Source organism: Pholis gunnellus, assembly GCF_910591455.1.
Source record: "Pholis gunnellus genome assembly, chromosome: 20".
Taxonomy (NCBI): domain Eukaryota; kingdom Metazoa; phylum Chordata; class Actinopteri; order Perciformes; family Pholidae; genus Pholis; species Pholis gunnellus.
Genome location: NC_136547.1, coordinates 8561771 through 8576823, shown reverse-complemented (window position 1 = coordinate 8576823; position 15053 = coordinate 8561771). Strand labels below are relative to the sequence as shown.

The window sequence follows — 15053 nt, the reverse complement described above, 5'->3', positions numbered from 1 at the left end:
TTCCGCCTCGTACAAAAGCAGAACGACCAAATCCTGACATTTTATAGCTCAGCAATCATACATTGGTCTTGTCAATTGAAAGGCGGAAGAAAAAACAGACTCAGACAAACACTACATTGCAACATCTGCAAAATGTATTGTTAGGAGAATAAGATAAATTATTCTTTCCTGTTTCACCCAGTAGAGACATCAAAGACGTGTCATTCTTTTTATTATTTGCACAGCATGTCTTCACTTCCTTAGCACAACAATTACTAGTTTATGTTGTATGAGTGCAGCTGAACTTTTCATATAGTGTTGAGAGGTATGAGTCCATGAATAATGTGGAAAATGTTCATGAAAAACACCTTATCTTTACCTTGATCCACAACCACAAAAAAAGGAGAAGAAAATAAAACCCACAAAAATGTGTTGTCAAATTTCATATGACCAGTCAAGTGACTGCTGATTAGCATTTCATGAGAAACATTTTTTTTTTTAGCACAAAGATAGCAAAGGAATGCATCAAAGCAAGAGAGCTGGGCCCACGCCCATCGCTGGAATGAAAGGACAGGTGCCTCTCCGTAAAAAGGCTCCAACATGTATGCATTCTGCAGTCAGTGGTTGGACTGGAGCCCAAGATCTGAAACCTTTTAATGTCTTTTGCACACAAGGTCTCCTCCTCAGTCAAGCCACTTTTGAAATCGGTGTCAAAACTCACCATCGCACGCTTTTGAAAAATCCACACAAGGAGGTAAACAAACCAAAAACCTTTGAAGTCAAAGTGTTTTCTTTCAATCTCTCTTTTGTTGTCTTTGAATCTTTTCCTCCAGTGCACTAAGGCAGACAAAATCATTTTCTCTGACAATAAATTACTCGTTTTTTTTCTTCTTTTTTTTTTAAGTCCGAGAAATGTTAAGAGAGACATTTAGGGGCTATGAGAAGACACTGGTGCCGTCGCTGTTGCCATACAGGTCGGCCAGCTTTTTGAAGCGTGGTCCCCAGTTGCTGAGATAGTCATAGTTCTGATCTGAGTCTGTACTTAGTGACTCCAAAGAGCTTAGTGACTCTGCAACAGAGCCGCTGCCTTCAAAAGCATATGTCTGCAGAGAGTCATACGGGGGAGCTGACTGGTCCACATCAGCATCCTTAAGTCGTTCCCAAATAAACTCTCGAAACACGACGTTGTCCGGCAGGGATTTATAGGATGGACGAGTAGTTGATGAGTAATGAAAGAAGGTGGGAGTATCTGGTGTTACGTCTCGCCTAATATTGGGGTCTCTGATGACGTTTAGGTTGCGGAGGGTTACCATGTCGAAGGCCTCCGTGTCCTCCTCTCCCCCGCCCTCGTCGTCGTAGCGGACGATGTTCTCTCTTATGTCCCTCTCTTCCTCGAGAATCAGAGGCTCCTTCCTCCTCCGACGCATTGTCACAATTAGCAGAACCATCACTGCAGCGAAAGGGAGAAGAGATGTCAGAGTCAATATTAACTGACAACATGCACATTTTTTGTGCCAGTCAGCTGAGAGGATGCAGGGAAATGGGTTTTTTATGGAGCTGAATACAGTCTGACAGATTCCACACCAGGGTGCAGAGGTAGGTGTATATATATACAGTATATATATATATATATATATGTATGTAAAAGCAATGGCTAAAGGTGAAATAGAGACCAAAGTAATGGATAATCTGTTGAAATTGAAAGAGTAAATAATTGAAAATGATTACTAAAAGTAACAAATATATGGTTGAAACACCCAGCTTCAGTCTCGCTCAATGGTAGTGGTACAAATGCAAACTTAAACCACTCAAACATTGACAGTTAAACTGTAGAGAGATGTTATTGCACGCTAACATTACCCACTTCCATGAAATCGCCAGGGTTAAATAACTCCCTGTTTAAAGTCCATTCAAATGAACACATTTGAAACATGACAGGGGTGTCAGTGAAGGGGTATTTGAGTTCATCTAGCAGGGCTGTGGGGGATCATCTGACTAAAATGGTTGGAAAACCACTGCAATATGAATCCAATTATAGTTTACAAAACTAAACCTGCAATGTAATCTATTGTGCCCCTCTGTGGTTTCCACCACCTACATTTTGCTTCAAGACTTGTACAAAACTCCACCATACTGGAATCGTTGTCCTCCTGAGATCTTACCGGGAGCCCTCCTCTATCCCCTGTTCCCTCTGCCATACATTATTGCTGAAAATAACTCCACGCCCAAGCAAACTGGCAAATGTCTAATGATCCTCTATCCATCAATGTCAAGCTGGTGCCAGTGAAATATCGCTCCGTGGGCCCATATTTCTTTTCCTTCTCGACGTCGAGCTACTGCAGGCAGCCGAGAAAGAGGCCCAGGAACCGAACTCAAACAGCACTTCACATCCTCTAATAAGGGAGCAAATGGGAGAGATGGAAGGGAGGTAAGTGTCATACGGAAAGGCTGCAGGAGATGAATGGGTAGCCCTCTGTTGGCTATTTGTACCCTGCAGCAGGTTTTTGGTCAAATACTTGGAATAGTTCCTCCAGTCTACCACTACTAATATCCATGACACTTTAAGACAGGACGCCAAACATTTCTGTGGAAGATTGTTTCCTTTAATTTCAGGAACTCGAGTCATTCTAAATTCTATTCGATTCAGTAGGGCTTCTCCAAAGTGAATTACAAAGTGGCACATTGAAATAGAATATTCTCAGTGCTTTCCAGCAAAGCTCTTTAGGGTTTAATGCCTAGAAGGCAGCCTTGATGCTTCACAGCCTGGAAACGGGCCAACATCCAATCACATCCTACTAGGATGAGCAGGTGGATGGCTGGGCATACAAATAGTGAGTCTGTGTCAGGTACCAAGGGTCCTGTAAGAAATGATTTCCAGCCCCGACAGTTGAGCAAACACACACACAAGCTACGACTCTTCATAACACATTTACTGTTGATGTACACTAAATTTAGAAAACACAGAAGCAAAGGAGATCAATTTGAAGTACAAAGGCTTTTTGCTGAAATTGAATTGTTTAAATGATCTACTCGGCACAATCGATATTGAACAAGGTGAGTTTTTTGAGCTGCCCTTTCCTTACCAGTATGCATCGTTGAATGCACTTTCTCATTACAGAATTTCTTCTCTCCATGTGCTCCGTGATTCAGGTGAAACTGGGACTGATTATTCATTCATTTTGTGTCTCTATGCTGCAGTTCAATTTCTAAGAGAGGTATCAATCAGCAACTGTCTGCTAGGAAGATCGTCAAAAATAAAACATTAAAGGCCCTAAAAAAAACTATTATCTCAGTTAACGTTTTATGAAAAAATCCTCCGTGAATGCAACATTTTCTGCAAAAAGTCGGACAGTTTTGTTCATATGATTTGGTCATGAGATAGTTCTGTATTTGTGTTTTTCTCTGAGCTCTGCTAACTGGCGGGACTCAGTTGGTATGCAATGATGTCATATTCCTCCATGCAAAATCAGCATTTAGCAACATTTGAATCAAAATAAGGGTCACTGTCAATCAAATGGGATCAAACCACATATACACAGTCATGAAGAAACACACTGGGGGAGGTTTTCACTGTTAAATCTCTTAATAAACACTGTTTTGCTCTAATTTAAATTTTTCCACAAAGCATTCCACACAATAATCAAGTGAATGAAACTCCCTCGGCTACATCGCTGCCGAAAAGTATTTCAAATCAAACAATCAATACGTACAATTTGTCAAATGCATGTTATTGAAAAATGACTGTACAGTCAATTTTTCCTGTGAGGCCATTCATAACTCTGACTGGACAGATCATGCTGCTACAGTTTAGGTTCTGATTAACAGCTCGATTTGATGGGAGATTAATTAACCAGCTGTTCAGTATCCGCTGTACACGTAGAAACAGCACGGGGGGGGGGGGGGGTTCATAGCCGAGTTATTCACAGAGCCGGACAGAATATTTTTCATATACAGATCAAAGTATATATAAGTTATAAAATCTGCAATCTTTGTGCCTGTTTAGGAAGATTCAAAGCAGTCTTTGCTCAACTAATGTCCTACAACAATAAATACATATAACTTATATTACATGCAACTTAGTGATCTTAATCTTTCTAAAACATCTTTAACCACTGGGTGCTGCGAGAAAAAGATTAGTTAGTTATTGATTAGTCTTATGATTATTTTCTCAATTAATCAATTCATTGTTTGGTCTATAAAATGTCTAAAAATATAAGAATGACCGAGGTACTGCACACATCATATGCCCATGCTATAGTTGGATACAGTGTCAACTACACCAAAGAAAGGCTGTCCCACATGAGCCAACAGAATGTAACAAAACTTAACCTGGTAAAGCGCCCTTCAAAACAAAAGCAGTGAGTCCCTAGTGGTATGTTTAGCTGTTAATGCGCAAAGAAAATAACAGCTAATAAACCAAAATAATTACGTTCAATTCAGAGCCACAATAAATGATTATTTACGCTATCAATTAATCTGCAGATCATTTTCTCAATTAATTGTTTAGTGCAAAAAAATGTCAGAAATACAGTGTCTGGCAAACAGTCCAAAATGTAAAGATATTTACTTTACAGTGACATAAAACAAAGCAAATCCTCACATTTGAGAAGCTGGAACCACTAAATGTTTTTTCTCCATAATAAATAACCGAAATGAAGTTGCAACTGGCATTTGTTTAGCTGTAGTTACTGACTTACTGACTTAGGATGTGTAACTACGAGAACAAGAAGCACGGAAGAGAGCCGGCAAGTAAAATAAAGGTGTCTAGACAGAGGTCTCATGCGTCCTCATCAACATGACAGATATCACTCTTCTGTATAGATGGCATTGCAACAAAATGCATTCTGCACCACAACTTGATGAAGGGCATAGAAACAATCACAATCTGCAAACACAAATCCTCCATGTTATTGGCTTCTTTATCAGCGCTGCTGTATGTTTGCTGCATGATTCAAACAGCTTTTATGGTTTCTTTGTTGTTGCTGATGTTATCTGTCACACTTGCGTATCCGTCCGGATTATGGGCCTGCATGTCTTTTTTTCTGTTTTTATTTTGTTCTATGTATCCTTCTGCAAGCTGTTTTTTTACTCCCGACTCCCTTACAAGAGGTCTTTTTTAGCTTCTGCCAGGCTGTCATTATGAAGACAAATCTGCTCTTAATTGACTTGCTTAAAAAAAGGCCATATTTTCTATTCTTCCCTTATTTTTAGCATGTCAACCAGTGTGATAGCAAATAATTGCACAGTTTGAAGACACAAATCTGTAGGTTGCAGTGTGCACTGTGGAGCTTAAAGTTCAGATCTTGAAAAAACAAATGAGTCTGTCGTCTGAATACCGACTCATAAATAGAAACACAGATGGAGGAGCAAATATGAGACACAGACAGTCAAATAAGAGGCAGTTGTATAGACATGAAGATTTATAGAATGAGTCTGATAAGCAATACTCAGACAGAAATAACTGTCTGGAGATTTAGAGTGCTACGTAATGTCCTAATTGGCCCTCTGGAGGATGGAGCCATACCTGACATGTACTGGGAGGAAAAGCCACTGGATCTTAACAAGATAATGATTGTCTCAGTAGTTTGGGTGCATCATCCCAAAGTGATTGTATCATTAAAAAATGTTTTGAATTACATTTACCCCCCCCCAAAAAAGCAACAACACAAAAAAACATAGTTGTACCCAGGCAAATTACTGCAAAGAGTAGAGGACAAGCTCTGTAATTAAATCTAAAAATATCAACCTTATGATTAATGACCACTTAGCTTATGAGCATGTAGAGGCCAAGCCAGTGTGCACGCAGCTCTGTGTGGTTTAAAGGCAGGCAGGTGGAAACTGCACACTTTGTATGAACTGCTGTGATTGAATCTCTCAAACCCAACTGATGGATCCTGGAGACGAGAAGAGGAGTGGCACTCTGAAGAGCCCTCCAATCGCTGCATTGTATTGTAGTTATTAGACTGATGAGAGGTAGGAGTGTGTGATGGAGGAAGGAGAAAGAAACAGATTGAAGAGTGGGTACTTCAGGACAATTTGGAGGTTCTTCGTTGAGAATTTCCATTTTATGCTACTTTATACTTCTACTTCAATTGATTTGTAATTTCTGTGTTTGACTGCTTTAATTACTTTGTCAATTCAGATTATTAATATAAAATATAAATCAACTAATAATTCATGATATATATATATGTTAAGCTACCCAGCAGTACATAAAGGAGTTCTAATCAGCTCCACCGTTACCAACATTTAAGAGATATTAATTAATTAATTACTAGCAAGCTTTTAAATGCGTGGCTTTTACTTACAGTATTACAAAGTATGTTTGTACTGAGGTATTACTACTTTTCCTTGAGTAACAGATGTGAATACTTCTTCCACCATTACTTCAGAGCATCTGAGGACGACAGCAGTTTGGGTCTTATTTCGGCTTGTGTCACATCCAAGACGATACAATCACACGCAATCACAGCAGCAATTGCTACCTACAGATTGAAAGAGGTCTTGATGGAAGAGCATCAAGGAAGATTATAATAAAGGATCACATATGGGCTGTTAATACAAGGGGGGGGGGGGGGGGGGGGGTATGCACAAAGAGGAAACAGCGAAAAGAAGTAAAGAGGCTGATCCAATTGAGCAAAACAGACTGATGGGGACAGCTAAGGACACACACACAAACACAGAGACAAGGCGACTTGGTGGTATATTAAACTGGAGGCCATTAGTTCTAAGCCTGTGGCCTGGGGCCATGCCGTGCAGTGCAGAGCCAGCTTTCATTAGCGATGCTGTGTTCAGGGTTTCACTGCCACATATTTCCCCCTGTTGCTCTTTTGAAGTTTTCATTTGTCGAGAGTGTTGCTCTGTTGCAATGAAGGCAAGGCTAACTTCAAGGAGACTGGAATAAAAAGCAAAGTTGACCCCATCAAAGAACTCATTTCGGTTATTGTATATGCTGTTTAGATGCTCCACAGCTTTCAATGAAGATCACCTAAGCGTTAAACTACGTCTCTGCCCTGATGTGGTAACGCTTTGCCCGTGGGTTTTATGAGCAATAACGGAGACGGCGGCTCAGTGCAGCATCATCTTTAAGGGTTTGTTAATGAATCCTCATTTACAAGTGTCTTTACTAATATCTGTGTTTCACTAGGTAACAGAAGCAGGGGAGTGCCGGTCCTTGAAATGCAGCACTCCAAACAATACTTTTCTCTATGACCTGAAATACTATAATCAAGTTATAAAATACACTGAAATGTGTCTGGAGGAAAGAACCATGAGAGCTCTTTTTAGGAGGGGAAATGATCCAAAATCTCATCACTGACTCAGGCTGCCTTCAGGCACTGCTTTCTCACAATGAAATTACACCTTTTTTTTTTTTTTAAAGAATAATGTGCTCAAGCGCAGGAGGAGCACGGTCACATAAATGACACATAATATTAACTGTCAATGGAAGGTTTTAATAAAAAGCTGCTGGAGACTTAAACATAAAGTATACATACTTACAAGACCCTTACGTTTAAGTGTCCAATCAGGTGAATGTATTCCTATAAAATAAAGTTTAGAATAATGCCATCACAGCTAGCGCGTCTTTTGGACAAATCTCTTAGATTTCACAAGGGTTGGACAAACACAATTAAATATAATCACGGTTAATACCTTGGCAGAACACATAGTCCATCAGACCCACAGAATATATGTTATCATCTGTTGGGTCCGGCTAAACACTCACTAAAAATACTCCACCAAAACCCGGTGTACCTACTTAATTGATCCTGTTGGCAAGATTTCAGTGGTATTTCACTTGTAAACACACAGGCTGCTCTTCAGAGCCGGCTGACCCGGGTCACACGTATTTACCATGGGAGGAAATGTGAGGGGAAGATATCTCCCTCCAGGTTTGACATGTGCAAGACCTCAAAATGCAACTCCGCTTTAGCAAAGCTTCTCACACACATTCAATCGCCTGCAGAATGTATAATAGCGAAGATAAGTCTGAATGGATTGTAAAAGACTGGGCTAAGCAGTGTTTTGTAGTGCAGCAAAAATCTAACATTACCGCCACTTAGCAAATCTGAATTTAAATCTGAACTGAAAAGATTGCTGGCTTGACTATAATCCCGCTGCAGCAAAGCCTGCGAGCTACTTCAAGCAGACAACTGGAAAGGTTTGTTATGTTACAGTCGATATAAGCTGTTAATGACCTACCCAGTCTTCTGATTTGCTAAGAGTCTGTACAAACATTATAGTGAGAGGGGAAAGGGCCACAGAAGGCGTATAAAGAGGATGTTTTTGTCTGACTTTCACTGGAGTGCAGGGAGGGCACCCATCACAGATTCATTCCCCCCCCCCATGTGAGATTTATTGCAAAAATAGGCCATATCAGGCCATATCATATATCATCATAATTTATTATATTTTATAATATTCAAAAATAGTGAATGGCCTGAATATTTAAACATTTTGTTATGTTTGTCATTAATACAACCTTCAAAGACATCGTATTGCTTGTTTATTGTTCATTTGTTTTTGTTTTTTTATTTCAAATCCAGGGGAAAGTCCAAAGAAATATTGTTAGGACTAGGGAGCTACTTACTTTTAAATAGAAATAAAATCAAATAAAACCTTCCGCCGCTTCTCCACAATCATTTTTGCACAGTCCCTAATGTGATGCTGCCTCTGTAAAGTCCATTTGCTTACTATCTATAACTCTGATGCAACAACGTTCTGCCATCCGTGCTGCTGCTGGTCGTATTTCATATGCATAACAATGTTTGTGTCGTGCTTTCTAATGCTGCTTTCTAACATTCAGTGATTTGGTTTTCCTTGTCGTCTGTCATTTTAGCTGTTAGGCTAATCGACTTGGCAACAAACACATTTCGAGCTGAAAGTATAGTTTTCCGGTTACTTTGTTATAAGAATAAACTCACAAACTGCAAATAACATACTTGACATTAATTCCAACTCAACAAAATGAAACAGCAAAAGTTTGGAGCGCAACTACAATACAATTGTTGAATAAAATGTCTTCATGTCAGATAGGAGTAGCGGCCAAAGCTGCAAAAAGATCACCTCGACAGTAAAGATCACTTTATAACAACCTCTTCAGCTCCATAAAAAAGAAAAAATCACAAGTTGTTGTTACCTCCAACACCGAGGTCACATAGATCTTACCCAGAAGTGTGATGATGCACCCTAAAATAGCCATGAGGGCGCCGGTGCTCAGGCCAGTCGCGGTGTAGGCCACAGCTCCACAAGACAAGGCCACGCCGTCAGAGTCACAGTCACACACCCGCACAGAGAGTGTGTTCGTGCTGCTTAACGAAGGACTTCCACTGTCCACAATCAACACCGGCAGCCGATACATAGGCTGCTCCCGTCTCCTGAAACCACCTCGCTTCGTCAGTATTGAAGCTGTGTTGTCTGCAAAGTAGAGGAAGAACATACATTGATCAGACTTGTGAAAGATAGCCAGAGAGCTGTGTTTAATTTTGCAATTTGTTAAGTTCAAATGGCATCAAATGAACTATGAACTGCATGTATATGACTAGCAGGAGGTTCAATGATTGCTGTGCTTTGGTGCAGTTTGAAATGATGTTACAGTATTAAAAGCAGGAATGCCAACAGATGGTGTCATTAACACAATTCATTATATGACACACTGCGGCGCCTCTCCCTGGTTCTGACCACCTGTTGGCTAATAACAGCTTTGGTTTGATGGTAAAAAACTGATATGAAACCTCAGCGTATGAGAGACAAAGAGGCAGCCAGAGGAGAACAATATGCCATTACAGCAGTGGGAAAAAAAATCCATTTCATGACCACTACTTCAATAGATTGAAATGCACTTTTAAATTGAGCAGTCACACTTGAAATGTAGATCAGTCCTTGAAGGACAACTCCTTTGTTTGTCGATATTCAGCGATATTCAGATTGCTCAGATTGCTCTTTGAGTCTAAGAACAAGGTACAAATGAATATAGAGATGGGTTCTCTTGTAAATGCCACAATAGTCAAATCAGCAAAAATGTTTTCACCTTTGAAAAAAAACCCCACAAATTAGTTTGGGCTGAAAATTAAACAATTAGTGTCAAATAAATAGAATCTGGTGTTAAATGCGAAACACTTGGTTGTGTCTATTATGTATAAAAGATGTTAAGGCATTAAGCTACAGGGTAAAAGTACTCTGTGTTACCCTTATATGAGTGGCGTAAACAAAATACTTTAAGTATCAAAAGTAAAAGTACTCATTTTGCAGAATGGCCCTTTTCAGAAAAATATATGATATATAATCAGATTACAATAAGTGATGCATGAATGTGTTCATCACTTTAATGCTGCAGCTGGTAACGGCGGGGCTACTGACTACTACTACTCATAATCGATTTGTTGATTATATTTATTTCAAAGACAAGATTCAGGCCAAATCAGCGTTAAGGCAAAAACGCCAGTTTCATTTCCTCCCATTCATCTGAATGTGGGGAGTGACTTTAGGCTGCGGATGTGGGGAGCGCATTGGGATGCCAACCAGAAACAGAAACCCGACGTCACGCTGCAGTGGTCAATCACGTATCAAGGGATCAGACCGGAAGGACGCTCACGGTAGGAAGAAGCTTCTTTAGCGTGTAGCATTCTGCTGTTAATGCTTCAAATAACAATACACAGAAGCTTCCTTTGGTTCGTGTCCATTTGTGGATTTGGGGGGGGGGGGGGTGAAAGTTCATAACATGACATTACAACAAATAGGACATTTAAGTGACACTCCCACAGATTTAACCAATCCTTTGGAGTAGTTTGATCATTTGGGAAATAAATGTATTTGCTGTCTTGCCAAGAGTTAGATACAAAGGTTGACACTACATTCATATTTGACCATTAAATATGAAGCTACAGCCAGTAGCAGGTTAGTTCAGCGTAGACATAATAGATAAATAACATAATCATACATACATATACATATATAATCAACATATTGGTGGCACAACCTGGCTGCTGCTGCCTCTGAAATACAACACGGTAGCTTTACCCGAGCTCAAACAAAAGACAGGGCATTTACCTCACAGAGTGTATCAGCTCTACACAAAGCATAAAACAGTGGGGATTGTGATGGAGTCTGGCAGAATTATTGTGTATTTTTAAAGCTATATGCAGAATTATCCTATATGAGGAGCTCATTTTCACCCACTACCTTGCGTGTAGGTGGTGAGCGAATCATTACGGTACAAAGGCAGTTTCCAGCCTGTGCCTTGAGGTTAGAGTTATTCTGTGATCTAGTACATAGAGATCCTGCTGTCGTGGATTCAAGCACTCCACTTGCTGCGGAAAGTTTGTTTTTGCATTCAGTTGTGATAAACAATTACAGAAAAGGGCAGTGAGGGCATTGTCATGGCAGAATTATGGTTTCATTTGGCACGGCTAGGCACGCCGGGGGGCACCAGTTACTCTGTACTTCTCCTCCTGAGTCAGATTGCAGAGTAGATTGTGACCAGATTCGGGGGAAAGATATAGAGAGCCAGAGTGAGCAATGGCCAAAGTGTCAATTGCTTTGCTGCCAGGCTCAATTCGAAGGAAGTAAGCAGCAAATAGACCGTATACCTAACTTGACCAACACCCTTTACAGACTCCGAAGGCCACTGGCAATTTTCTCAAGGGTTTAGCAGCTGAATGCAACAGGGTTGATCTGACAGGTGGGTCTTTGACAAGGTCGTAGACCTGTAGCATAATTTTTTAATTAGTGACTGACTCTAGGGTTTCTGCAGCAAAATGAATACAAAAGTCCACTGAAAAGTCTTTAACTTTGAAAAACATTGATTTGATTTGTCAAACTAAGACTCCTGAAGCTTCATACTCTTTATCTTCAGCTAAACTAACATTGCTGCCAACAGCAGGCCAGAGAAAATATTCAGTATTGCACTTTTTGATATCTTCTATGGTCCTTTTTTTGGTGATATTGAATTAAATGCTTTTGAGAACTTTTACAGATTCCCGGGACTTTTGCTGCAAGATAGGAAAATGTCTACATTTTACTCACAGATGATCACGAAATAACAGTAACACCAGGTACGTTTTTTAGTAATAACACAGACGGTTGTCACACCTTTGTTATCACGCAGGGTGAAGTTGAGGTTGCCGGCTACAGGTGCAGCGAGGGCGAAATAAAAGCGGTGGCCGCTCAGAGGTTCATCCTTATCGACTGCGCTGATGGTCTGGATCACCTGAGGACAAACAGGTAAAACAACAAGACATTCAAGATTAGTTATCTTGCTGATCTTTATCGGATCTCACTGGCAGATTAGGTGTCAACTGAAGCTGTAAATTGTTCAACGTGTGCATGCGGTAAGAACTATTGTATGAGAGGAAAGCATTGTATATGCATCACTTTTCAGTCTGTCATAAAGTTATTTATATGGAACTGTAAATCTTTCTTAAAAAGCCGAGCAATGGTGTGAGTGAACTAGAGAAAATCAACTTGATTGTGATTGATGGAAAGGATTTGTTGTATAATGTTTGGCCGTGGTTTTGTGTCATTTATCTCTTCAAGTGCAGTAAGTGCTTATTTGGCAAGAGCTTGGCAACCTCTTAGGGATGAAGTGTTTTCTTTTGGGAAGTGATTTCTTCTCAAGCAAATTATTATCCAGCAACTATTCTCTTTGTCCCCACACCTCAGACCATAACATCCATTTTGTGAAATAATAGCCCAACCCAGAAAAAAGCCCGATGGATTTTATTTTTTTTGCATTACACAGTTCCTTTGGGAGAAACATATATATCTATTTTTCCAGGTGTCCACCAACTATTAGCCTCTACCAAATATTTGAAATGTCCTTTCATGGCAAACATGCATCTCCACCTGAAGTCAGGTTACAGTAAAATTAGACTTTTAACAATCTACATTCATTTTGTTCCATTTTAGTGAAGTAAAAGACATGTTCTGGTTACACGGCTCTTTTATGGTGAAGAGCCGTGTCCAAAGCAAGAAATAAAGCATTTTACATGTAACATAGACACAAAACATGTTTTAAACATGAAAAGTTGTAGTTTTTTGAGCGGTGCATACATTTTTTTTGTGGATTTCTATGAGCCATATCTGACTCGTATACATAAATTTGGACACACCCTTTGGGCAGACGTTGCACTACCGTCAGTATATCAATTTCCTCAACTGTTAAAGTGCTTAAATTTGGCTTTGACATTATTTTATTATTACCTATATATCAGCACCATGCTGGATTTACCTCAGTAGTGACTATATTATCATTGAAAAAGTAAAACAAATATATAACAATGACAACAAATACAATTAAATAACTAATTTATTGTTAACAGTTAACAATGAGACAAAGTTAATCTATGGCAATTTTCAGGATGTGTAAAGAATTGTTAGCAAATGTCACCATCAATGGACCAGGTTTTGAAAAATATCACAATGTATTTGAATAATCCTGTTCACTCAGTCTTCTAAAACCAAACTACAGTTAATGAAAAAAGAAACCATTATTTATGAAAACTGTCTCTAACATCCTGTAATGAAGTCCACCTGAAAAAGTCTGCTTCCGAAAAACTGTTGTGAAACCCTGAATTATCATTTCACATTATAACTCACTTCAACCAAGTACATGAGAAGTTTCAATTTGGTTCACTGGCTTTCCATTAACAAATCACATGCACCTCAAAATGTGCTCCTCCACTTGCGAAGACTATTAAAGGGTTAATGAATATCACACACATTCGTCTTACCCTTATCGCTAACGCACAGTCACATGCACCTGCCTGGATTGATCACCATTTTGAACCTGACATATGTAAAATGTTGTTTCTGCTCCTGCATATGTTATGCCGGCAGACATTCCCACTTCATTATTACAAGTCTGAAAATGACTCATGATAAGAACTGCTATTGCTCGAGGCGATGCAAGACAAGCATTCATATCTTTGAGTTAACAAGTGAATGCTATTTGTTTTCGGCCCACTTTATTTTGCCTCTGAACTCCGGACTGCACAGAATCGTCCTCCCTTTTATTGTATAGCAGTGTTGACGTCTATAAATAATGCAGGAAATCAAATTACCAAATAATCCAATTTATTTACACCCACCAGCATGTGCTGTAATGATTATTTTGATGCATACAAACGTGCTATCTGAAAATCAAGTGCGCTCTTTTAGCAAATAAATACATTTAAAAACACTTTGATTTCTTCTGTGCAGCAGCACTGAGATGCAGTAAGAAGGGGGGAAAAAAAGAAATATCTCTCTGGGTACATGCTGTACAGGAGGAGCATATCACACACAAACACGCCATATGGACGACAAATGATAGCCACCTCGACGGCCATCAAAGTGGGAGTTACTGCAGCAGTGTCCTTATACATTTAGATCAAACCTCCTGAATCCTTTGTAGGCAATCTAGGAACTCAACCCTGTGACAACTCACACCCGTGGACGGGATCCAAGAGATTCTTAGAAGCAATTCACACCAAATTATCACATCTCCCAGCTCCAAACAGCTCTGCGACAAACATCAAGACAAAAACTAAATTATGAAAAAAATGTAAAAAATAACAAGCGGCGAGGAAGAAGAAAAAAAATAAAAGCAAATGATCCATCAGAGCTGAGACATGGATTATCAGTTGTCAGCTGTGATTAAATGCTGCTGGTTACAAGCTGTCAGGTATTAGGGGTTGGTGTAGGTGGCAAACGACATCCTGCCAATTATTAAAACTGGCAGGCGGGGTGAAAATTCATGAATATTTTACTGCTGTTTCTTAACAAAATTAAAATAGTTGCTATTTCATCAGCCAAAGTAATCATAAAGTATGCTTTTTTTCCCCGGTTTTCTGTTTGGTATTGCAGCGCAAGGGGAATTCATACTGGAAGCAGAAATGCAAAGAGGTTATCTGCTCTAGCTCAAGAACGTTTGGGATATCTGTGTATACAGACAGAATTGATGTTTGTGTCAGCACCACATCGGTGCCACAACCACTGAGCACCTAAACATGCAGTGTGTGCATGCCCGACTACATATCATGAAAGCTGCCATTGATTCTGGGATCATAATAACTCACAAGCCTCTCACTCTGTTA

The 15053-nt window shown here is 39.6% G+C and overlaps 1 protein-coding gene across 2 annotated transcripts in view; it reads right to left on the bottom strand.

Moving 5' to 3' along the window:
- Nucleotides 1–914: 914 nt before the first annotated feature.
- Nucleotides 915–15053, bottom strand: part of LOC306712379 (cadherin-7-like) — a gene marked incomplete at both ends in the record, with an annotated part of 81686 nt that continues 67547 nt past the window's right edge. Inside the window, 3 exons of one of the 2 annotated variants that reach the window (XM_079181627.1) lie at nt 915–1469; nt 9119–9396; nt 12070–12187. In XM_079181627.1, coding sequence (XP_079037753.1) covers nt 915–1469; nt 9119–9396; nt 12070–12187 — 951 coding nt within the window. The remainder of the gene's footprint in view (nt 1470–9118; nt 9397–12069; nt 12188–15053) is intronic. The other variant, XM_079181628.1, reaches the window with a different exon arrangement.